General features: G+C 45.1%; 1 protein-coding gene across 1 annotated transcript in view; it reads right to left on the reverse strand.

The window, feature by feature from the left end:
• The window catches only part of LOC132574364 (cytochrome P450 2J2-like), a 72,751-nt gene that overhangs the window by 28,159 nt on the left and 18,492 nt on the right, over positions 1–26,100 (reverse strand). Inside the window, exon 2 of the mRNA XM_060242726.1 lies at positions 4,018–4,180. Coding sequence (XP_060098709.1) covers positions 4,018–4,180 — 163 coding nt within the window. The remainder of the gene's footprint in view (positions 1–4,017; positions 4,181–26,100) is intronic.

Here is a 26,100-nt window from a genome sequence, read left to right on the forward strand (position 1 = left end):
AATGGATTCTTCTAACAACCACAATGCACTCTTTTTGTGGGCTTATTTTGAAAAGTTGTCTTTAAAGAAGATTGGATTTCTCTGTTCCTATCTGGATTGGTCCTTATTCCTTGGAGGGTGATTTCAGATGCCAAATAATAACAGAACTCATTGGTAATGAGACAGGGAAACTAGCTCTCAGTTTAGTCCTGGAGGAGGCATTGGCCGTTTTCCCACTTACCTTACCCCAGAGTGACGTCCGTCCTCACTGCGCTGCGTCTGCGCGGATTTCGCACAAACTGCTGCACCAGGAAGAGCCGCGTAGTCCCGGGGCTTTTGCGTCGCAAATGTAAACCTGCTTTTTGGCGGTTTACATTTGCGACGCAAAAGCCCCGGGACTACGCGGCTCTTCCTGGTGCTGCGCAGCAGTTTGTGCGAAATCCGCGCAGACGCAGCGCGGTGAAGAGGGACGTCGCTCCGGGGTAAGGTAAGTGGGAAAACGGCCATTGTCTTGAGCTTCATTATCAAATGCAAATAATCAGTCTTTCTAATCTACCTTTGAAATTCCGTTGTAAGAGCACTACTACTCTTAGGTCAGCAACTGAATGTTGTGATTTCTAATGTCATATTATGTCCATTTATTCTTTGCATCCTCCTGAACGGAATCCTCCTGGATAGAATGGATACCTAGTTTTCCTGTCTCATTACCAATGTTTAATGTACTGAGTGACGAGACGTGTTGAAGGCAACATGCTTTATTAGTGAGTACATCACAGGGCAAGGCAACGCGGGCCGGGTCCTGATTATATACATACCCCGGAACAACCCTCAGTCTGGCCAGGTCCAATCCTGGCCAGTTAAACTTCCCGCCACAGATCTTGATTGGCGGAGCGTATTTGCGGAGCTACATCCGGGGACCAGTGGACTTCCACTGGTCACCTCCGTAGCGTCCACTGTGTTGTAATTTCGGGACTGAAATGCAAGACACAACACAATGCTAGTATCTTTACACCTACTACCCCTCTGTATATCCCGCCTAATCCAATCAAGACTGCTATTGCCATTTGACATCTGAAATTGGGTTTATACAGTTTATATCTCTGGTATCTCATGTTATACTTTATGGCCTTCATGGCATGGCCCAACAAAATGACAAATGTCAGATCCAGTCCTTGTAACAAATGAGTTCAACACCTCTACCCTAGGGTGATCATCTATTGAGTAGGGGGTAGAACTAGATGGCCTGTATGGTCCCTTGCAACTCAGAGATTCTATGATTTGATCTGAAGATGCCAGGGATGAAAGCAGTGTTTGCAGAAGAGGACAGTGGCCAAAATATGGTTGGAGGCATATTTTCTTCTGCCATCCTCTTCTGTACACCATCTTTCTCACCCCGGTATCTCTTAACGGATGTGAAAGACTACTACTTGAGATCCTGGACAGTTGCTGCCAGTCAGAGTATACAATATTGAGCTTGATAGATCAATGATCAGACCCAGTAAATAGTAGCTTCACCTCCATTAACAGAACAGCTATTTCAGGCCTGTAGCAACTTTTGGTCTTTTGAGTGCTTCTCAAAACCCACTAGTTCCCCATGGACTATCCTTGGATCACAAAAATCTAATTCACAAAAATTCAAATTCAAAAGCTCATTGGGCAGAACAATACCATCCCTGTCCAGAAGGCACACCATTTTCTGACAGTCCAATCCATTGCTGCAACTCATAAGAACATAAGAGAAGCCATGTTGGCTCAGGCCAATGGCCCATCCAGTCCAACACTCTGTGGCACACAGTGGCCAAAACCCCAGGTGCCATCAAGAGGTCCATCAGTGGGGCCAGGACTGTGCTATGACTGTGCTATGGAACAAATGTTCACGGAACCGACCAGGGGAGAGGCAATCCTGGACTTGGTTCTAAGTACTGCCCAAGATCTGGTGAGAGGAGGGCTGGCGCACGGGAGTAGGCCAAGTAGGCAGCCACCTAGGGTGCCACCTTTCCCACGCCCGTTGTCTTCTGGACTTCACTGAGGCCTCCCGAGGCTCAGGAGACCTCAGCGAAGTTAGGGGGCATGGCAGCAACCATGCTCCGTGCCCGGCTCAGAGAGTGCGTGCTGCCTTCTGGACTTCGAGAAGGCTACTGAGGCTCGGGAGACCGTGGCGAAGTTGGGGGTGTGGCAGTGAGTGCACTCTGAGCCCAGCCCTGAGTACACACTGCCTTCCAGACTTCAGCGAGACCTCCTAAGGCTTGGGAGACCTTGCCAGAGTCGGGGTGTGTGGTAGTGAGCATGCTCAGAGCCCGGGCTCAGAGGAAGTGCGCAGCTTTCCGGAGTTCAAAAGGACTCCGGAGGCTTGGGAGACCTTAGCTAAGTGGGGTGTGTGTGTGTGTGGCAGCTAGCGTGCAGAGACCGGCTCTGAGAGCATGCACTGCCTTCTGGACATCACCGAGGGCTTCCAAGGCTCAGGTGAGTTTGTCAAAGTCAGGGGGCATGGTAGCAAGCATGCTCAGAGCCCGGCTCTGAGCACATGCGCTGTCTTCTGGACTTTGCTGAGGCTTCCCAAGGTTCCCTTTGTAGATATTGATTCCCTTCAGTCACCACGGCTAGTGGCCATTGACTAACTTCATGATGCTCTAGCTCCGGTATTTAATAGCTGTGAGGGTCAACAGGCTGGAGCAAGGAGGGGCAAGGGGGTTCATAAGTGACCTGGAACTAGGGGTGAATAGTGAAGTGGCCAAGTTGGCAAGATGTCACAGAATTATTCAGGATGGTGAAAACCAAGGCTGATTGTGAAGAGCTCCAGGGTGAGCAGGTGACAATGTGGCGAATGAAGCTCAGTCTTGGTAAATGCAAGGTGATGCACCTTGGGCCAAAAAATCTCAACTTCAGGAATAGGCAAATCAGGTCTGATTTTGCTGAGACTGAGAGTGAAGAAGATCTTGGGGTCATAGTAGATAGTTCAATGAAAGCATCAACCTAGTGAAAAAGGCAAATGCTATGTTAGGGATTGTTAGGAAAGGGATTGAAAATGAAATGGCCAATACTATAATGTCCCTATATGGATCTATGGTGTGGCCTCATTTGGAACACTGTATACAGTTCTGGTCACTGTATCCCATAAAGGATATTGCAGAGCTGGAAAAAGTACAGAGGGCAACCCAGATGATTTGGGAATTGGAGCACTTTCCCTATGAAGAAAGGCTGAATAGTTTGGGATTTTTTGGTTCAGAAAAGAGTTGACTAAGAGGGTGGGACATGATAGAGGTTTATAAACTTATGCATGGGGTGGAGACAGTTGACAGAATAATTTATTCCTCCCCCCAAATACTAGAACTTGAGACAATGCAATCAAGCCAATGGGCAGTAGATTCAGGATGGACAAAAGGAAATATTTATTTACCAGTAAGTGAATAAAATGTGGAATTCACTGCCAGAGGATGCAATGATCTCTACAGAAATAAAGATCTTTAAAAGGAGCTTAGAGAGATTCATGGAGGACAGGTCTATCAATGGCTGCTTTCCATGGTGACCAACTTCCACATTCAGAGGCACTGAACCTGTGAATCCCAGAGCCAGGAGGCAGCCTCAGGGGAAGGCCTCAGGCTCTATGCCCTGTTGTTGGCCCTCCAGGGGAACTGGCTGACTGCTGTGTGAGACAGGATGCTGGACTGGATGGACCACTGGTCTGAAAATGGCTCCTCCATGTGGAATTGAAAGGAGGATGGCTTTTAGCTCCTTGTCCCTCCTCACTTGAGCCCCCTCCCTACCTCATGTGGCTATTTGTCTACACACCGGTCCTGGGACCTCCAGACTGATCTCACAGGGGTAAAACAAAAAACCTAGACTGATGCAGAGGAATGCAATAGAACTTTACCTTCCACATACTGAGTGAGGAGATACTATCTGCTGCTGGATAGAGAAACTTCCAACTATCTGAAAGTTCTATTGTTTTTCTTAAACCCCACCCCACCCAGCTCTTCTTTAATGTTACTTTATTATTTCTCTGGAATGAAATTGAAAAGTTTTTTAATGGGAACTTACCCTTGTCTCCTACCACAGCTCTAGATAATGGGGTGACCGGTCTCCCAGAGAATTCTTCTGAATGCTTTATTAGTACTTCTTTTATACCTTCATATCCAGACACTACTATTGCACGCATATTATAATCCCATACCGTGTAAATGGCTCCATATTCCTTTGCTAACTGCAGTTTGGGTAGAAACAGATAAATGTTGCATTTTTTCTTCTTCAGATTAACATATGGAAGTCAGTGTTCTGCACCTTGGCTGACCTACATGGCTTAGGTTGCTTCCACATGGAGTTTTTACACTGCACCTCTCCCTCCCCCCCCCCCCAAAAAAAAAACCCACACCCACACCCACACAAACAAACTGCAGTGCTTGGGATTTTGCCCAACATAGTCATGTAGTTGTCAACCTTCTGTGTTTTCCTTGGCTCGTCTCCATACCTTCTCAAACCCACTTTGGCTTGATCCTTGCTCATTCTCAGAGTAGGTTTGATTCTATTGAGCATGGGAAGGCCTGGATTGTTATTCCCTCCCCCCCAAAGTGCAGTGCCATTTCCTTCCTATTTTCCCCACATGCCTCTCATTAACCCACAGTGGTCATTGTTGAGCTAGCACCTTAACAATTAATCTACTACTGAGTTTAAAAAACTGCACAAATGTCAAAAACCCAAGCCTTGGTTCCCTTGAGTCACTACCTCTTCGGCAAGTGAGCCATGCTCAGACTCATGGATCCTCAAGATTATGTGCACAAAAGGAACTAGAGGTTTGTAAAATGTATAACAGTTTTATGCATTACTTTAAAAAAACAAGATAACTTTAGGCAACACAGTCTCTGCAGTCTGGTAGAAAGAAAACAACAAAAGCTAACCTTCTATCTAATACTTCATTAGATGGCACATAGAATAGAATATAACAATCCAAGCTAGAGGATTAAGCATTCACTATGCAGCAGTCCAACTCGATGAAGCAGGACATAGACAGAGCCACAGCCCGGTCAAATCACAAAGTTAGCATAACTTTCCTTTTGCCTATGGCTTAATTATAGTATTTGGCCATTTGGGTTGCGTTCACCATTTGTATAAATAGAGAGTTGCCCAAAAAGACCAACACAACCACTTTTAACTTTAAAAGGGGTAACTTCTCTGAGATGAGGATGCATGTGAGGAGGAAACTGAAAGGAAAGGTAAAACCCTTGGGGAAGCTTGGAGGCTATTTTAATCTATAAGCACTTTAATCTATAATTTATAATATTTTAATGTGTATTTAACTTAACTGATGAATGTAATTATATTTTAACTGCCATTTATAGTAATTATTGTATTTTATTGTAATCATGGTATACCATGTTCTGTGAGCCGCCCTGGGCCTGCCTTGGCGGGGGAGGGCGGGATATAAGAATAAATTTATTATTATTATTTAAAACTACGATCCTAGAGGTTCCGATAAAATATATACCGCAAGTCAGGAAAGGCACAGATAGGTATAGTAAAAAGGCCTGCATGGTTAACAAACAAAGTAATGGAAACTGTAAAAGGTAAGAAGGATTCCTTTAAGCCAGGGGTGTCAAACATGCGGTTCGGGGGCCGAAATACCAAGAAAGTTACAGAGAGAATTAGTAGGCACATTTATGAACAAAAATTGTTGAGGAAGACTCAGCATGGGTTCTGTAAGAGATGATCTTGTCTCATTAACCTGTTAGAGTTCTTTGAGGGGGTGAAGAAACGTGTAGACAAAGGGGACTCAATAGATGTTGTTTACCTTGACTTCCACAAAACTTTTGATAAAGCTCCTAATCAAAGGCTCCTAAGTAAGCTGAAGAGTCATGGGGTAAATGGACAACTCCTCTTGTGGATCAAAAACTGGGTAATTAATAGAAAACAGAGAGTGAGTATAAATGGGCAATTTTCGGAGTGGAGGGTGGTAAGTAGTGGGGTGCCACAGGGGTGCTCTATACTGGGTCCGATGCTTTTTAACTTGTTCATTAATGATTTGGAGTTGGGAGTAAACAGTGAAATGGCTAAGTTTGCGGGTGACACTAAATTGTTCAGGGTGGTGAGAACCCGAGAAGATTGTGAGGCACTCCAAAGGGATCTGCTGAGGCTGGGTGAGTGGGCGTAAACATGGCAAATGAGGTTCAACGGGGCCAAATACAAGGTAATAAACCTTGCGTCCAAAAATCCTAACTATAAATACAAATTGATGGGATGAGAACTGGTGGAGACTGACCAAGAGAGAGATCTTGGGTCATAGTAGATAACTCACTGAACATGTTAAGATAGTGTGTGACTGCAATAAAAAAGGCCAACACTATGCTGGGAATTATTAGGAAGGGAATTGAAAACAAATCAGCCAGTATCATAATGCCCCTGTATAAATCAATGGTGCGGCCTCATTTAGAGTACTGTGTACAATTCTGTTCACCACACCTCAAAAAAGATATTATAGCACTGCAAAAAAATGCAGAAAAGAGCAACTAGAATGATTATAGGGTTGGAACACTTTCCCAATGAAAAAGGGTTAAAGCTCTTGGGGCTCTTTAGCTTGGAGAAACGTTGACTGAGGGCTGACATGATAGAAGTTTGCAATAGTATGCATGGATTAGAGAAGGTAGAGAAAGAAGTACTTTTCTTCCTTTCTTACAATACGAGAACTTGTGGGCACTCAATGAAATTGCTGAGCAATCGGGTTAGAATGGATAAAAGGAAGTACTTCTTCACCCAAAGGGTGATTAACACATGGAATTCATTGCTACAGGAGGTGGTGGCAGCTACAAGCATAGTCAGCTTCAAGAGTGGATTGGATAAACATATGGAGCAAAGGTCCATCAGTGTTTATTAGTACATGTCAGGTCTTTGGTGCCCCTCCCGGTCCCCCGGCGTCGCCGTTGCCCCACCCGGGCACTCTGGGGCGTTCCCCGGAGGTCTCAGAAACAGGGGGGTGGGCACTGGGTTACTTCACCGCAGGCCCCCGTTCCCTCCTGGCTGTGCTATGGCTCCTGTCCCTCTCTCTCGCGAGGCAGCCTCTTTGCGCATCAGCCAGCTCTCCTCAGCGACCTCCTCCCTCCCTCCTTTTATGCTTCCCGACCCATCCTCCCCCCTCCCAGGACCTGCCCCTCTCTGGCTCCTCCCCCCCTCAAAGCCCCAGACGCCCAGGAGAGGTACGTCGGGGCCGGGCTGACTGGGCGTGCCTCGGGTGTCCCAGCCCTCAGCGGCGTGCTGCAAGGGAGCGTCTCGTGCTGCGACGAGCTGAATGGCTCTCCCTCTTGCTCTCCGGCGTCTTGCCCCGGCCAGACCTCACGGACTCGAAGCCGGGCTCGCCGTCTGGGAGGCGTCGCTCGGGTGGCTGCTTTCGCCCCGTCAGTCGAGGTGAGGGGTGGGGCCTCCACAGGGGCTTGGAGAGGTGGGGAGGGCTCTTGGGGCGATGCCGGGGGCTTGGAGCGGCTGGCAGGCGCCGGGGGGTCTCCTCCGCGCAGTCCCTGCCCGGGCTGGGCGGGACAGTACATCATATTGTTGGAACTCTCTGTCTGGGTCAAGTGATGCTCTGGTTTCTTGGTGCTTGCGACGGGCGACAGTGTTAGGGCTTCTACTGTCCTGGCCCCACTAATGGATCTCCTGATGGCACCTGGGTTTTTTGGCTACTGTATGGCACAGAGTGTTGGACAGGATGGGCCATTGGCCTTATCCAACATGGCTTCTTGTATTTTCTTATGTTCTTAGGTGGTTTTCCAAACTCAATCAGGGAGCTCAACTTGATGTAACCCCCCAGGAGATGATGACATCCACTCCTGCTTCATCACTCCCATCAAGTTACAGAATGGAACAAATGTTCTCTTGATTGGCCAGTTACCACATTCTTGAATCCGGGCAGAGAGGCCCAATTATGGACACCTGAAAGCCGAAACAAGGCTGCTAACATTCATGTTAACCTTGCTGGGAATTTGGGTTCTTTGCCCCACAGCAAGAAAAAGAGCAGACAGCACCAACAAAAACAGCCTTAGTCTGTACAATTCTTCTTTGTAGTTAGATTGACTAACTTGCCTGATAGTAGGGGTGTGTGCCTTGTCAGCATTTTTCAGGTATTCATTCAGCAGTATACAGATTGAAGATCTATATCTGGCTACCAAAACAGCTCCACTCAAATAAAAGCCAATAAAATCCAGCTGTTATTCAGGCACAGATTCAGTTGCTTAGTCACATCATGCCAACTGTGTGACTCTGCAACTGAACTCAGCAAGCATTTAAACTTTAAATCTCTGCTGAGTTCATCTGTAGAGTTGCATCACAGCAGTGGTGTAAGTCAACTCAGAACATGCTGAGATCAGATTTCAGCTGTGTATCATGTTTTTATTATTATTATTATTAAATTTTATTTGTATCCCGCCCTCCCCGCCTAGGCAGGCTCAGGGCGACTAACAGCATTCAATAAAACATTATACAAATACAATAATTTAAAACAACGTTAAAATTATACATAATTAATACATATCTTAAAACTAATCCAGCATATATAATCTATAATTTAACAGCAGCAGAGATGTTCCGGGCGCTATTTATCCATATACATATTTAAATAATGGCAAGAGTCATTAAAGGGTTACTCTGTTGGATCATCCGTTCGACCATCCTCTGTCAGCAGTCTAGGAAGGCCTGCCTAAAGAGGATGGTCTTGCAGGCCCTGCGGAATTGGTCTAAACTCCACAGGGCCCGCACCTCCTCCAGGAGTTGATTCCACAGGCACGGGGCTGCCACAGAGAAAGCCCGTGCCCGAGTGCTCTGTAATTTCACCTCCCTTGGCCCAGGGACAGTCAGCTTGTTCTTCCCTGCTGACCTCAGTGCTCTTTGGGGCTCATATGGGGAGAGACGGTCCTTCGGGTAGGCAGGTCCTCGGCCATATAGGGCTTTAAAGGTAATAACCAGCACTTTGTAGCGAATCCGGTATATAACCGGCAGCCAGTGCAGTTCACGCAGCCTTGTCTGTATATGTTCCCATTTCTGGAGTCCTAATAACAGCCTGTCCGCTGCGTTCTGCACTAACTGCAGCTTCCGGGTTCGACACAAAGGCAGCCGCATGTAGAGGGCATTACAGTAATCTAGTCTTGAGGTGACCGTCGCATGGATCACTGTTGCTAGGTTCCGGCGCTCCAGGAAAGGGGCCAACTGCCTAGTCCACTTCAGATGAAAAAATGCCGACTTGGCAGTGGCAGCTACCTGGGCCTCCATCAATAGTGAAGGCTCCAGTAGGACTCCCAGGCTCCTGAACTGGCGCGCCGCTTTCAGCGGCGCACCATCAAAAACCAGGAGAGGTATTTCCCCTCCCAGAGCACCACGGCCCACACAAAGGACCTCTGTCTTCGTCGGATTCAGCTTCAGCCCACTCAGCCTAAGCCAGGTTGCCACGGCCTGCAGTGCCCGGTCCAAATTCCCTGGGACGTAGTCAGGCTGGCCATCCATTAGCAGATAGAGCTGGGTGTCATCTGCATATTGATGACAGCCCAGCCCAAACCTCTGGGCAATCTGGGCAAGGGGGCGCATGTAGACGTTAAATAACATCGGAGAGAGAACCGCTCCCTGAGGCACCCCACAATCTAGTGTGCGCCTCTGGGAGAGCTCACCCCCGATTGCCACCCTTTGTCCCCGTCCTTTGAGGAAGGAGGAAAGCCATTGTAAGGCCAGCCCCCTAACCCCTATGTCGGCGAGTTGGCGGGTCAGTAGCTGATGGTCGACCGTGTCAAACGCAGCCGACAGGTCTAACAACATCAGCACCGCCACGCCGCCTTGATCCAGCTGCCGTTGGAGGTCATCCGCCAAGGCAACCAGCACTGTCTCCGTCCCATGGCCTGGGCGAAAGCCGGACTGGCAAGGCTCTAGGACAGAAGCGTCATCCAGAAACCTCTGCAGTTGCAACGCCACTGCCATCTCAATAATTTTACCTAAAAACAGTGAATTAGAGACCGGTCGGTAATTTGCCAATTCGGCCGGGTCTGCTGTGCATTTTTTCAGGAGGGGACAGACCAAAGCCTCTTTCAGAGGTGATGGAAAACGCCCCTCTGAGAGGGATCTATTTATTATGTCCCGTAAAGGACATCTAAGCTCCCTCTGGCAAGATTTAATCAGTCAAGAGGGGCAAGGGTCCAAATCACAAGTTGTTGGTCATGCAACAGAGAGAATTCATGTAAAGCATCTGAACCCAGAGGACATTCCAAATGTCATTCATGTGCAGCATGTTCTATTGATCTGGAGATTAAGGAGCTTGGCTATCCAGACACGGTTTGTAAAGTGACATTGTCTGGCTTCAGCAATTGTAATAACTAAAAGATTGGTGTAATAATCTGTCCTTGTGGGCACCTGTATATAGGGAGTACAACAAAGGCTATTAAATAGGTTTTTTAGGGGGGCGGAGTGTCGCGGGGCAATGGCGGACGCTTAATTGCTGTGCTCTCCCTCTCTACTTTACTTTTGTGATGACAACTTGGAAAACATTGGGCGAAAATAGTTTATTTTAATGGAAAAGGCTTCGAAAGTCAAACGGAGTGCAAGAAAGCCTAATTGAAAGTCAGTGAATGTTTTTTATCGGTGCAGGAAACTCAGCAGCAGCAGGGAGGGCAAAAAAGACCTCTGAGAAGAAAATGACGGCCACAAAGAACACCAATACCCTGGGGCAAACGAATGATGACTCTGCCTCAATAACAAAAGGAGACCTCCTTCTCTTAAGGCAAGATTTGAATAATGACTTTAAAAGTGCTATTGCTAACTGTTTAGAACCGATTAACAAAAAGTTAACTGAGTTGACAGTGGAGTTAGATGTGACCGCGAAAATGGCGGAGCAGGCGGCAAAAGCCTCTCTGGGTTTAAAAACGGAGATACAAACTATAAAAACAAAAGAACAACATTTAGAGGAGAGAATTATTATGTTGGAACAGAGATAGAGGAATCTGAACTTGAAGTTTAGGGGGATTGAGGAGGGCGTGGAGTTAAGATCTGATTTATCAGTATACATGGCAAAATGGCTAGCACGTGCTCTTTCGCTGGAGGAAGGCTCATCCCCGGTTATAGCACAAGCCTCTAGACTGGGTCCCCTATCATTGGCAAAGAAAAACAGACCTCAGGATATCTTAGTCCAGTTCTTCTATCCAAGAGCAAGGGATAGGATTCTACAGGAGGTTAGATCCAAAGGAACACTAATGCATAATGACTGGAGAGTTCTGGTTTTACTGGTTCTTTCACGCGAGGCTTTGGAGAAACACAGACGGTTAAAAATTTTCATGGCTAAACTGTTTAATACCAACATCAAGTTTAAATGGAACAATGCATCGGATATTCTCATGCACAGAAACGGCTCAACACTTAAGATTGACTCAATAACCATCGGGAAAGAAGTGCTCTCTCAACTCAATATCAAACTCACAGAGGAGGAAGAAAAAGAGCTCCAAGCCACATATAATTCTACTTGAAAGGATTTTATTCTTGCCATCAATTATCTTATTGCACCTAAGAGGACAGTCCACTAGATGGAGCAAAAGTGCTTTATTAGATGACTGCTTATAACTAATATCTTGTTTCTCTTATCGGCAAGGTTTTTTTGTTCATCCATCTAGAAACTGAAGTTTATGCTCTTAGTATTTGTTGTAAGAGGTATTATTTGGAGTGGATTTAATTAAGAACGTGGGGGGAGAAAGGTGAATGATGAATGGGGGAGATGTAGTGTGATTGTAAATATAAGAAAATAAATCTGTGGATTGGCATAAGATGATTGTTTTTTAAGTTCATAGGATTAATTATTGTTATGTTGGTTTTATGTGTATGTATGTATGTGTGGGTGTATATGTATGCATATATGTGTGTGGGTGTAGGTATATGTGCGTGTATGTGTATATTTATTTATTTATACAAGTAGATTTTATGATCAATTTAATTCAAATTTGAAATCAATTTTTAGGTAGAAGTTAGATATTTTTGAAGGTTTTGAGTGTTGATGTGTGGATGAATTTATAAGAGTATGATTAGGAGGGTAAGATGAAAAATGACTGTTTATAGGTTTTATAAGGGTAATAGAATGATTAGATAGATATACATTTTGATGTTTTTTGGGTTGGAAAATATGATAAGATCAATTCATACATGAAATTAATATACTAGGAACAAAGTTGTGATATGTGTTAGATAATACTGTGGAGAAACGCCATTTTAGTCCATGTTGGTGCTTCATTGGGAGGGAAAACATGAAACTCCTAAGCAGGCTTGGGCCTAGCCTCCCTCCAAACCCCCCCTCCCTTCCAGAGCCAAACCAACAACACTAGGGGGAAAGCCTCCTAGAGAGGCAGGAAGTTCTTTTGTTCTGGGAATTGGAGTTAGCAGGAAGAGAAAGCAGTTTGGAACTAGCGCTCAAGCGAGCATGTGGTGAGCATGGAGGCTCCTGCCTGTGAGGTCCCAGGCAGTCAGACCAAGTAAGTCATTCTCAAGACAGGGCAAGTTTAGACCAGGGACAGTAGAAAGCGTATATAAACACCTTTCCTTTGTCATGCTGTTTGCTGTGCGGGTGCTGTGCTGTGCTAACTTTTTACAAGCAACTGTTTTTGTTTTGTTCTTCTTTTCTTTTCTTTTTCTCTTTTAATTAAATATTTTTACTGTTTTAAATGCTGGCAGTCCATCTCTGTACCACATAGATCCCCAAACCGCTTTAGGCCACGCTGCTTTATAAAGGGGGCCCCGGGGAAGGGGGAAGGCATGCAGTTGGATAAGGTGCCAATCCTTCAGGGGTGCCCCAAAGAAATGCTGAGGTCTCTGTGAAACCCAAGTACAGGGTGGCAGAGGACCTTGAGGCCTGGCCTCATAGCTGGAGAGGGGGATTGGGAGTCCTGTTCCTCTCAATCTGAACCCCTAGACTGAGCAGGTGGTGGCAGCGAGCCCAAGGGGCAGGAGGAGAAATAGCTCCCTCCAGGAGTTGGCGACTCAATAGGGAGCTGACGGGACCGGGTCTGAAGGCAGAATCTGGCTGGTTCCGTCACAAATACTATAAGTGTTGCTTCATTGTATTAAATTAATATGACCTCATATTACTAGTGCTTGACTTTTAGGGTAACAGGTGGCTGTTTCATGCGATTGATCACAGTTTATCTAAAAAAACAGCCCAATATTAATTTTGATGTGGAAGGGAGGGGGGAAATATAAGGTTTAAAGTGAAATAGTTCTACTTTGGTGCCTCCTGAATTATATTCTGTTTCCACATAGGGACTTTCTTTGTGTTCAGTCTCTATATTCCCTTCCCAAGTGAAGGGACTGGAAACTCCCCCCCCCCCCCGTTGGAGACGGGTGTGTGTGGTGGTTTTATAGGTACAACTAACTGTTATTTGATTTCTGTCCACTAACGGGCCTATTCTGTGGACATCAGTTACTATTTATAATATGTTGGAGACCATTTCTAATTGTTTGCACCCTCAGAGCTAAAAGAGGGTAGTTATGCCAGTTAACTATAAGGTTTTATCTTGGAATTGCAGAGGCTTTAAAAATCCAATAAAACAAAAAAGAATTAGAAAGGAAAGACCAAATATCATTTGTCTTCAGGAGACACATGTTAAAAAGATGAAAACCCAGCTATTAAAATCAAATTGGATATCGCAGTCCTATTATGCTACAGGCTCCTCCAAAGCTAGGGGGGTGCAGTCCTATTTTCCAAGACTACTCTTTTCCAGTGTTTAATTTCTAAAATTGATCCTAATGGTAGGTATATTTTTGTAGCAGGAAAGTTGGATGGCCATTTGATCAGTAGCATCAATATATGCTTCCAATGAAGGCCAGATCCAATTTTTACAGTCAACTTTAAATGATTTGCAGTCTTTCTAAACAGGTGAACTTATCATTGGCTGTGACTTAAACTGCATAATTAACCCTAATCTTGATAAATCTTTTAGAACAAGGAGAGAGGTTAAGCATACACAAATGACGGAACTGGGGAAACTTCTGACTACTTTAACATCACTGATGTCTGGAGGGAATATAATCCAGGGAGCCGTGAGTATACTTATTATTCTCACCTTCATGACACCTACACCAGAATTGATTTCATTTTAGTTTCAACTTCTTTTGTCAAAAATATGGTCTCTATTGATATAGGGTCTAGAACTATATCAGACCATTCTTGGATTACAAGTTCATTTAGTTTGTCTCCTGAAAGGGGGGAGAAACCTTCATGGATGCTGAATAAATTTTTATTGTGTAGTGAGTCAGTCTGCACAGTAATTGAGAAAAACATAAAAGAATATTTTTTATTTAACGCTGACTGTGGTGCTTCGCAGGAGAACGCAGGAGGCGTTTAAGGGCATGTTAAGAGGCAGTCTGATCTCTCTTTCTTCGGCTTGTAAGAAAGAGAAAAATAAGAAACAATTACAGTTGCAATTGGAAATAAAAAGCTTAGAAAAAAAACATATGAAGCAGGGAGGTAAACGTACTTTGAAAAAACTGAATAATGCTTGTTCTAAATTAGAATTATTGGAGACTGATTCAATTCAGAAGGATATTATATGTGCTAAGCAGAGATTTATAACTAAAACTCCAAAATTGTTAAAATTATTAAAATACAGAATACAGAAAAAGAAAGCTAATACCTTGATTTATTCTATTAAAAATAAGCAAAACAAGTCAGTCATTTCTTCTAAAGACATAGCGGAGGTATTTGTGAACTATTATAAACAACTCTACTCTACAACAAATCCCAAACCCCAAGACATAAGACAGTTTTTAGACTCCATTAACTTTAATAGAAAACTATCCTCAGACCATCTGGGGCTGCTTGAGAAGCCAGTCACAGTTCCGGAATTAGAAAAAATTCTTTCTTTAATTAAAAATAATAAGGCCCCAGGAAGGGACGGATACTCAGTAGAATTCTATAAGAAGTTTAAAACAAGTCTGCTTCAGCCCCTTGTTGACATCTGTAATCATGTAATGGAATCTGGTAAGGTACCCCCTTCCTGGTTGGAAACACGTATGGTAGTCATTCATAAAACCGGTGGAGATAAAGTATACCCAACTTCATACCAACTGATTTCGGTACTCAATCATGACTTCAAGGTTTTTTCTACACTACTAGCAAGTTGTCTGAGTGCCATAATAGATCAGTATTTGCATATGGATCAAACAGGTTTTTTTCCGGGCCGATCGTTATCTGATAATGTAAGGAAAACCTTAAATCTCATCACGTATTGTATAGCTTAAAAAGTACCTTCAGTTATATTGTTACTGGATGCGGATAAAGCATTTGACAGAGTGGAACCAGTTTATTTGCAAACTCTATTAAAGGTGATGGATTTTGGCCCTAAATTTTTAAGGTCTATAGCTGCAATATATTCAAAATCTACTGCAAGCATTAGCTTAAATGGCTATCTTTCAAAAGACTTCCCTCTTTATAGAGGAACCAGACAGGGTTGCCCCATCTCTCCTTATTTATTTGCTTTATCTTTGGAACCTCTTTCCTATGGTATTCGTTCAGACACTGAAATTCATGGTATAGAAGTCAATAAAACAGTTTATAAAGCAAGTTATTTCGCAGACGATGCAGTATTTTATTTATCTCAGCCAATCTCTTCTTTGACTAACGTCATGAAAGGGATTGATAAATTTAGCACATATTCAGGGTTTGTAATCAATTATAATAAGTCAGAGTTATATCCCATTTATCTTGAAGATAAAGGGGATAATACTAAGGACAATATTTCTAAATCTTTCCCATTCAAATGGGTAAAAGAGAAATGGCGACATCTGGGAATACTTATCCCTACTAACCTGCAAAAATTATTTAGCTGCAACTTCAACCCCTTAATAGAAGAAATGCATTCCACTATTATAGACTGGGCCAAACTTTCTTTTTCCTTGATGGAAAAAATTGATCTGATTAAATCCTTTCTGTTTCCTAAATTCCTTTTTAGATTTCAAAATATTCCAATATCAATCCCTGGGACCTTTTTTAAAAAATGGCAGAAATTAATTCTCTCATTCCTATGGAATGGGAAAAAAGCAAGGATATCCACACAACTATTAACTAAACCTACTAAAAGAGGTGGTTTAGGCCTTCCAGATCTTTATACATATTATATATCAGCTAACCTTCGGCATATAGTGTCTTATGCCAGCCCTACCCAGCAGATATCTTGGATCCAAATTGAACAGTCCTCTCTTGCCCATCCCTTTTTAAATGAAGTCCTTTGGAATGATAAAAAAGATAGGAGATGGCAGGAGGTACACAACCCTTATTTGAAATTTACCTTAGAACTGTGGGATAAAGTAAGAGGCCAGTTGGCCCCTCCAACCTCTCCGATGATGGCATTTCTGGGGCAAACCTGGTTTGTCCCAGGAAAAGCCTCTTTAACTTTTGGGGAATGGAGAAAAGAGGGCTTATATAGGTTAAATGACCTAATAATTGCAGGTAAATTAGGAACTAGGGAACAACTAGAGGAGAAACATCATATTACTATTTCATGGTTCCAATACTATCAAATCCATCAGGCTTTTCACCATGTAATTCCACTAATTTATAAAACTAAACAACTGAATAACTTTGAAAAAGTGCTAAAATCAGGAAGAACAAATTTGAAAGGCATTATTTCAATAATTTATACAATTTTGACGGATAAAATATGGCTGCTACCTACCTCACAGCAAAATGCATGGCAAAGAGACTGCGATACACAATTCACTGAAGATGACTGGGTTCAGATTTGGAACCCACCCCTTTTAAAGAGCAGAGCTATAAATATTCATACACAACAATTTAAACTCCTTTCACGTTGGTATTTGACTCCTTTAAAAATTTTTCGAAGTAAACTTAACAATAATGCGGAATGTTGGAAAGGGTGTGGTAAGGAGGGTAACTTTCTTCATTGTTGGTGGCTATGCCCTGAAATTCAAAAGTATTGGGCTCGGTTGATAGCGAAAATATCTGAAATAGTTGGCTGTATGGTACCTTTAACACCAGAATCGGTACTTTTAAATCTCTGGCCAGATAGTTTTTCCACTCCTCAACGCAAAGAGCTTATTGCTTACTTGATACTGGCAGGTAAAATTTTAGTAGCTCAGAAGTGGAAAAAAACTAGTCTTCCTACGATGGAAAGTCAGGGAGCTTATAGTGCAAGATAAATTGTCCACACAGCTTTTAATCATGGAAACACCGAACTATAAAAATAACTTTATTGAAAAATGGTTTCCATATCTTGAATATGTGAACTCAATTGCCTCTGCAGAAGAAATATTGCCTCCAGAATTGTTGAACTTTATTGTTCTATAATTGATTGATCTGTGCTTGTTCTTTTTTGTAAAACCAAACTTTGATATAACTTTTGTATAAGCTTTATTTAAGTTCTTGTTTGTAACATTTTTTTTTACAATAAAAGTGAAATTAAAAAAAAATAGCTTTTTTAAAAAACTCCACCAATCATGGATTAGGAATAGAGTGAATGAGACTTCTCTTGTTGAGCATTTCATTCAACAACATCATGAAGCTGACACTTAAGATTTTTTGTTCTATTTAAATATGTATCTCAGAGTTACAGCATTGCAGATGTGAGGGGAGTCCTCCAGAGGGAGGGTACGTGGACCTTTAAGAAGAAGAAGATATTGGATTTATATCCCGCCCTCCACTCCGAAGAGTCTCAGAGCGGCTCACAATCTCCTTTACCTTCCTCCCCCACAACAGACACCCTGTGAGGTGGGTGGGGCTGGAGAGGGCTCTCCCAGCAGCTGCCCTTTCAAGGACAACCTCTGCCAGAGCTATGGCTGACCCAAGGCCATGCTAGCAGGTGCAAGTGGAGGAGTGGGGAATCAAACCCGGTTCTCCCAGATAAGAGTCCGCACACTTAACCACTACACCAAACTGGCTCTCCAGTTTTATTCACGCCTACAGTTCCTCCCTATCTAGATTTTGCTTTTTACAAACAAGAAGAAAATGAATATGAAGATATCGGATTTATATCCCACCCTGTACTCTGATTCTCAGAGTTTCAGAGCAATCACAATCTTCTTTACTCCCCCCCCCCCCTTAATATACACCTTGTGAGGTTGGTGGGGCTAAGAGAGCTTTTTCCTTCAAAAGAGGAACTCCTACGAAAGCTATGGCTGACCGAAGACCATTCCAGCAGGTGCAAGTGGAGGAGTGGGGAAACAAACGCGGTTCTCCGAGATAAGAGTCCACTATATCACTACACCACACTGGCTCTCACAACTGGACTCAGACCCCACACAGAAATACAGAAAAGAATTACTACTGAATGTTCAGGAACAACTTCTTTCAGACATACCACAGTTACCTTGACCAGGTACCTTTTATCTTCTATCCAAAATATAGAGACCCAGCAACCCAGGATGCCCCATTGTCTTAGGTATAGGCACTATCACTGTGGGGGTATCTGGATATATGGACTCTGTTCTAAGACCCTATGCCATCAACGCTCCTAACTATGTGCGAAAACCCTATGCCATCAATGCTCCTAGCTATGTGCACAACAGATGGACTTTCTGAGGAAAATACAATCTTTGAACAACCTTTCCACCTCTGCCTATCTCCCATTACATGTATGCTTTTGATCAGGCCATATTTTTCAAAATAGTTCCTTATATTCCATTGATATGCCATTCTTCCAGGTCTCCAGTTTCCCCTACAATTTTCCCCCCAGTTAAGTGGGCACCAGGTTTCACAGAACTTTACCTAGGCACTGCTTTCTTTAGACACACCACCCAGCTATCCACCTTATGTGGTTGAGCTACCAGTGCAGCATTTGCCTCCTCCTGGCAAGAATAGGTCACAAACCCAAACCTGTGGGAACATTTTGTCTGTGGATCTCTCACTACCACAAAGTCAGTGAGTGTGCCCCAGGTTTCAGACTGTTCCCTCAAACTGTCATCAGTAGTCTCAAAACTCAGGCCACTAACAGTTTCCACAGCTGTTCTGGTTCCTGAGAACCTTGTCTCTGTGAAGATCTGCAATCTGCAGCTTGTCTCTCCTCTTCACAAGCCACTTTGGGAGATTGTTTTGACTCAGTTGCTTTCTTCTGCCATCGAAGTACATGTTCTGCCAAATCCTCCCCTATAAACATAGCCACAGGTATGTTTTCATACACAGCGACCTTCCATGTTCCATTCCACCCCTCATACTGAATGGATATTCTGGCCACTGGAAGGGTAACTCCTTCAGCTTCATTGATGTGCAGCACCTTTCTTCACCTGGAGGAAGTACTTTGGGTCCACAAGAGAATGATGGACAGAGGTCAAAAGTGGAGCAGTGTCTTGCCCATCCACAATCACTTCCTTACGATGGTGCTGAGGAATACACTCAGGGTGTGGTTCAGAAGTGGGTCCAGGGCCCATTGGCATCATGTGGAATGCCACATTAGTGGTAGACTCTGGGCATTGGCTTTGGATATGCCCCAATTCATTGCAGGAATAGCAGCACGGTACCTTCCGATCTCCTGTTGGCTGCCTCACACCAGCACCTGTAGAACTAGGACAATGCAGGTTTCACTTCCTTGAACCTCTTAAGGGCTTCTTTTTTGGAAAACCCCACCCTCTCACACACTCTCTGTTTAAACAGCTTGTTGTCTGACCTCTCTTCACCTTCCATCTGCCCAGACACTAAAGCCAGAACTACACTTAGCTGGGGTTTCAACTTGTCCATATATACATCTGGGGAAAGCTTGTAGTCCATGAAGACTTGCTCAAGGTTTTGCAAGAATGCTTCAGTGTCCTCCCCTTCCTTGTATATAGGGTATTTTAGTCTATTCCCTTGTACAGCAGCATCTGGAGGAAGCAGCCCCTTTTCAGTTTTTGCCAGTTCAAGTTCGTGAGCCAGCCTAATTTTCTCTCTTGCCAGCTCCATCTTGGCTGCATTCTCTATCTCCTCTCTCATCATCCTGGCTGCATTCTCCTTCTCTTTCAGCATCCTTTCTTTCCATAACTCTACCTTGAGTCTGTCTCTCTCAAGATCTGCCTGCTTAAGCTGCAGTTGAAGATGCATGGCCTCTTCACTCAGGAATGCCATCTCTCTGGTGTTTCCTCCTCAGACGCCCCTGTTTGGGTCTTTGTTCTAGGGACAGGAGTGTCCTCTGGCTTCCCTTTCCCAGACCGGAGGAGCATACCTTAACTATCTAGCCTCACTATCCCGTTGACTTGAGAGCTAGAAAATAAAGAAAACACCACCAGTACCTTTACTGTGCTCTTGCCTGCTCTGGCAAACAGCTTCTTCCAATCAAAAGCAAACAGGATTTTTTTTTTCCAAATTCCAAAACTGGGAAAGGAAGTAAAACCCACTGAGCACTCTGCCTCTTTACTGGGTCCTAAATTTAGTCCATCCCACTGCTAAGACCACTGTGTCACACATCAGGGCCTAACAGGGCCTTCTACTGGCTGCCACCACTCTGGAAAGGGTCTGTATGGAGGGCCCAGAGCACCCAACCACCCTTGTCTTCCTTATTAATAAATACCTCCTAATTGTGACCAAGGAGATGTGAGAACCCAGGCAGTATAACAACAAAAAGTTTATTTTTAGTATTCCGGAGCCCAGCTGCCAGGGTAGCTCTTTCTAGCAGCTTTTGTCCATGTGTGATCAACTTGCGCAAACACACTTGCAGAATTTTTACAGACTTTATTGACATCCCAAGGCATTTTCAGAGTACTCACTGCGCCTTGCCATCAGGTGGGACATGCATGCTGAAATGGCTCTTACAAGTTATGGATGTGGAAAAGACAGACACATCCCCTTGTGTCACCATGTTGAGCAAATAGCTTAACAAAGGATTGTAAAACAGACGGGAAAAGGACAATAAACTTTTGCGGTTCTGCAGAGGGGGCTAAACCTTCCACAATTGGCCAATTAGGGGGGACTATATAATCCCACCTGATTTACAGCACCTAAAGAACCACAAAACCCATAACCCCATGCATTTAAAGGTTCAGCATTTCCTTCTTCTTAGTGAATCAATTATCTGCCCTTTAGCGCAGGCAGAAAAATTAGTGCTCTAAAACAATAAGTGGGTGACAAGGATTTAGTGCTAAAGTGAATATGAAAACAGTAAAAGTTGGTGCAATGAAACAAAAGACCTGACGTGTTTAACTATACAATCCCTACTCTAATACCCAACACTCACCTCCTAGGCTAAGGGATCTTTTCTTGCTGCTTCTTCGAGAGAGCCCTCCTTCTCTGTCTGCAACCTCTCTAAACAGAGAACCTCTCTGCCTGCAGCTTCTCCAGAAAAGAACACACTCTGTCTGGGCCTGGAACTTTTATGCTCTCCTTCCATACCCCTCCCCTCTGTGGACTAGTTTCCCTCCAAAACCTTGCCACCCAATCAGAGGGACAGAGGGGATCCTGGGAAATGTAGGCTTTCCCCAGTAACTTCTAGGCAGGCTCCCCTGAGGCCTGCAGACCTCGCTAGGCCCAGGATTATGACAGACCCCCCAAAAAGACAATACTAGAACACTACTAGTGGTCACATTCAGCTCTCAACTTAAAACAGTTCAGTGCATCATCAATAACTTACAACTTGTCCCAGACAATGACAACTCTCTTTCATAAGTACTGGGGGGCAAACCCTTTTCTTGCTCACAGACAACCCCCCAATCTCAAACAACTCCTCATCCACAATAATGCAACATCTAATTTGAACATGGACACTGGTACCAGAGCTTACAATAAACACAAATGCCAACTTTGCTGCCACATACACCCAGACAATGCAATCATTGCACCTACACCATCTAAGGCTTGAAAGGGGGAGCACTGTTGTTTAACTCTAGTTCTGTAAGCATGTGTGGTTACTATGGAAACTAAGAAAAAGTAACAGTAACAATGGTTGGAAGGAGAAGAGGGGAGGGGGGAAGATTAGGAGTATTAGGCTTTTAAAACCTGCGCGCGTTGTTGCTAGGCAAGATTGTGAGGGAACCCGCCAATCGGTGAGTTCCACAGGGGGTTTGGCTTAGGTATGTAAGGACTGTGCTGTGACACAGAAGGCAGAGTCGACGGGTGGAAGCTAATCTATCCGGGCTCCCCGTGCTTTGCAAACCACGTTCTATTAAACAATCCTTGTTGGACCCTCCCGTGTATGAGTCATTGTTTAACATACAACATCTGGACAGGCTCTACACGTAACAATTTGGCGGCAGCGGTGTGATACACGTCTTCCTAATGGGGGCCGCCTCAGCGGTTCAGAGGAAGGCCCCTCATGGGCCCCAGGACCATTTGTCCTTTTTGAGGGGTAATCTCCCCCTGACCACTGTGCAGACCACCCGAGGTTGACAAGAACCGCAGAGGGTCCTCCAACGATTGTGGGGGGGAGGGGGCGCCAGGACTCAACCAGCAACGGAAAGTTGGTGAGCGGGCGCCAACCAGCAACGGAAAGCTGGTGACCAGCGACGGAAAGCTGGTGAGTATCTTGTTTAAACAAGACACAATGGGTCAAAAGGGATCCAAAAATAGGGAGCGCCGGGGAGACGTCCCCAAAGGACAGGTGCAAGGGACTGGTAAGCCGGCAGTACAGGGGCGCCAGCGGAAAGTGGAGTTCCCTGTGGGAACCCCCTTGGACCGCATATTAAAGGCATGGGAACGATTTAAAGATTATGGCCTAACCAAAGAACAACTGGTTAAGACATGTGTTTTAGAATGGCCGGCCATCCAAGATCTTCCGTATGGACATCATTGGCCAAAATATGGTACCATTAATGAGGAAATAATTCTAGGCATGAGGCAATATTGGCTGAAGTTGGAACCACGCCCGGAGGTTCCTTTTAATTTAAATTGTGTTGCTATTTGGACTGATTTTGCGAAAAATCCTTTTTCCACTGCCATTACAATGATGGCAGTTGAAATAGAAGAAGATAAAGCACCCCCTGTGTGGGATCCTAACGACCATGCTACAGGGAGAAGGCGCCCTCTGCTTTTACCAGAGCCTATTGTGCCAGAGCCCGCCAAAAATAACGGCCAACCAACTAATTCTCCCCCACCATATGCTCAGGAGGCAACACCACAGGGAGCCACCTCTAGGGGTCGAGGAGCATATGCTGAGGTATTCAACCTTTTAAAACGAACAGAAGATTGGGGCTGCCAAGAGGGGGAGGGGAGGACAAGATCTGAGGTAAAAGCAAGCAAGGTTCATACTCAGTCACCAAACAGTGTACAAGAACCTGAGAGAAATTTATTAGCCCCCCTCAGACAAGTTCCAATGGGAAAAGCCGTGGGGTATGTGGAGGTTCCATTAACTAGTACTGAATTACATGTTATGAGGAATCAGTTGCCTCCTTTATCTGAAAATCCAATAATGTTTAGGACAAAACTGGATGGCTTACTGGGACCGTCCATATACTCCCCAGAAGAAATGATGCACATATTAAAACAAGTGACGGGAAATGAGGAAGCAACTGAAGCACTTTCAACTGCTAGAAAACAATGGGTTAAAGGGGCTGGAGATAGAACAGATGAGGGAGCCCTGGTGGTTCTTCCTGATGGCAATCCACCAAACCTAGATATTCAAGCAACTGCTGGACGGACTTTCTGTTCCCAATACAGGGGAATGTTATTGGATGGGTTGGTAAAAATGATTCCCCCGGTGGTTAATTTTCATAAGGCTTTTGGAGAGCCCCAAGGCTCGGCAGAGTCCCCTTTTCAGTTTCTAGAAAGGTTAAAGAACAATATGACCGCCTTTACAGGGCTAAATCCTGAGACAGAAGAAGGGAAGGCAGTCTTAAAGTTTCACTTTGTGGAACAAAGCAACCCAGATATAAAGAAAAAAAGGAATGCGAGGGAGGGGTTCCCGTCCCTCATGGGAAGGGCAGAGGGACTCAAGAGGAGAGAGAGGACCCCTACCTAAGGACATGTGCAAGTAATGTGGAGAAAGGGGACATTGGGGAAGAGAATGTGTAAATAGAAATAAGGAAGAGTGGGAAGGATATAGGGCAGCAGCCATGTATGAAGATGGAGAATAGGGGTGTCACGGGCTCCTATATTCGGGACCCAGCCCCGAAGAGCCCTTGGTAAAACTAAGGCTGGGACCGAAAAGAGAAAAGATGTTATTTCTGTATGATACTGGGGCTACAAGAGCAACATTACAAAAGTTACCACTAGGTGTCAGACTAGGGCCACTGAGTGTTAGAATGCAAGGAGTCAAAAACAGACCATTCCAAGCACCCATCACTGAGGAAATTGAAGTAATATATCCAGGGAGAAAAGGGACAGTAAAACATACGTTTGCCCTGCTGGGAAGGGAGGGAATGAATTTGATGGGGAGAGATTTGGCTGATAAGATAGGCATCATGAATATTATGGAGGGGGGCCGATGCATTGTGAGTTTGGCAGCACATCAGAAGAAAACCAAAGAGAAATTTCTCCTAAAATATGGGCAGCCCTAGAGAATTTAGGCTGAATGAATGTGACCCCAGTTGAGATTGTATTACAGGATACACGGCCCATTTACCAAAAACAGTATCCTATAACAAGAGAACAACAGAATTATATGCATTAAACCAGACCTTGAAAAAGGCAATAAGGAAACTATTTATGGAAACCCATTTACCTCAAACAAAATGTTGCCCCTAGTATTGTTTGGAATTAGGACAAGGCCACGACAAGGAATACAACTGTCTCCCTTTTGAAACGTTATATGGGTTTCCACTATGAAGGGTGATGCCCGACTCAGCCGCAGGCAATTTACACCTGATAAAAGATGTGTGTGTACATGAATATGTGCTGGCTTTGTCCTCTCTCCTTAAGTCCACTAGGGAGCAGGGACTCACACATCGTATTCGCACTAAAGAAGGGGCAGAGCCGGAAAACTGGACCAGCCAGCCGGTGAAAGGAGAACCCCTGAGGCTGCGATTGATGAATGTGGAACTAACTGACTCAAACAACCTGTGTGGCCTGGAGAGTGGATCACAGAAGAGCTGTGTAGCATATGGCGTTCGCAGAACGCAACCATTTCGTTATAACGAAACCATTTCGTTATAACGCAACATTGAAACAGCGTTAGTCCGCACAAGCAGCGGAGGCAACTGAGAACACCCAGGTGCCTCCGCGCAGGGCGCTGGTCACCCGCCAATCACAGCTAGTGGCGGGAAATATGGCTGGCCTGCATTGGACCGGCCAGCAGGAAGAATAGTTCCGGCACTGTATATATGCGGGACCCGGCCCGCGTGCTCTCTCTCTTCCATCTTGTTTTGTACCTGCAATAAACTATGTTGCCCTATGCTCGTCTCCAAGTCTGGTACATTACAGTGGCGACGAAGGTGGGATCCTAGCCCTGCAGACTACCGGGCTACCGAGGAGACTCACGGGCAACCGAGCGATACAGCGCTACATCGCTACATCGCCACGACCGCCGCTGCTACCGCCACCATGGCCAGCCCAAGCGGGAACACCGGTCACATCGAAGCCTTCAACCCCGCCAATGCCGAAGGATGGGAGTCCTACTCGGAAAGGGTTGATTGCTACTTGAGGGTGAATCGCATAACCGAGGACAGCATGAAGAGAGACGTTCTCTTGAGTGTCTGCGGGGCCGCCACCTTCGAGATCGCAAAGGGTCTCTCAGCCCCCGCCCGTCTCACGGAGAAGACCTATGCAGAGGTCGTCCGCCTCCTCACGGGACATTTCCTGCCACAGCCGTCAAGAGTGGCCCGTCGGTTCCTCTTCCACAAGAGGGACCAGGCCCAGGGAGAATCGGCCGCGGACTACCTGGCCGCCCTGCGACAGATCGCCGGGAGTTGCAACTTCCCGAACCTGGAAGAGACCCTGGCCGATCGGTTCGCCTGGGGCCTCCGCGACAAGAGGCTCCAGCAAAAGCTCTTCGCGAAGGAAGAGCTCACCCTCCAGGGCGCCTTCAGCGAGGCTGTGGCGTTCGAGAGGACCACCTGGACCTTCCCCAGGGCCAAAACCGAGGCCGTCCACCATGAAGAGCTGGACCCCGATCACCAGGACGAGGGAGAAGCGTTCCAGATGCGCCGCTCCACAGGACCAACCTCCCGAGCTCCACAGCGCCTCCGAACGAGTGAACGGTCGAACCAACACACCAACGAAAGGACGAAATGCGCCAGCTGCGGTGACTCCCACGACAGACGGGACTGCCAGTACCGGACCTC

The sequence above is a fragment of the Heteronotia binoei genome, chromosome 6 (genome assembly GCF_032191835.1).
Source record: "Heteronotia binoei isolate CCM8104 ecotype False Entrance Well chromosome 6, APGP_CSIRO_Hbin_v1, whole genome shotgun sequence".
NCBI lineage: Eukaryota > Metazoa > Chordata > Lepidosauria > Squamata > Gekkonidae > Heteronotia > Heteronotia binoei.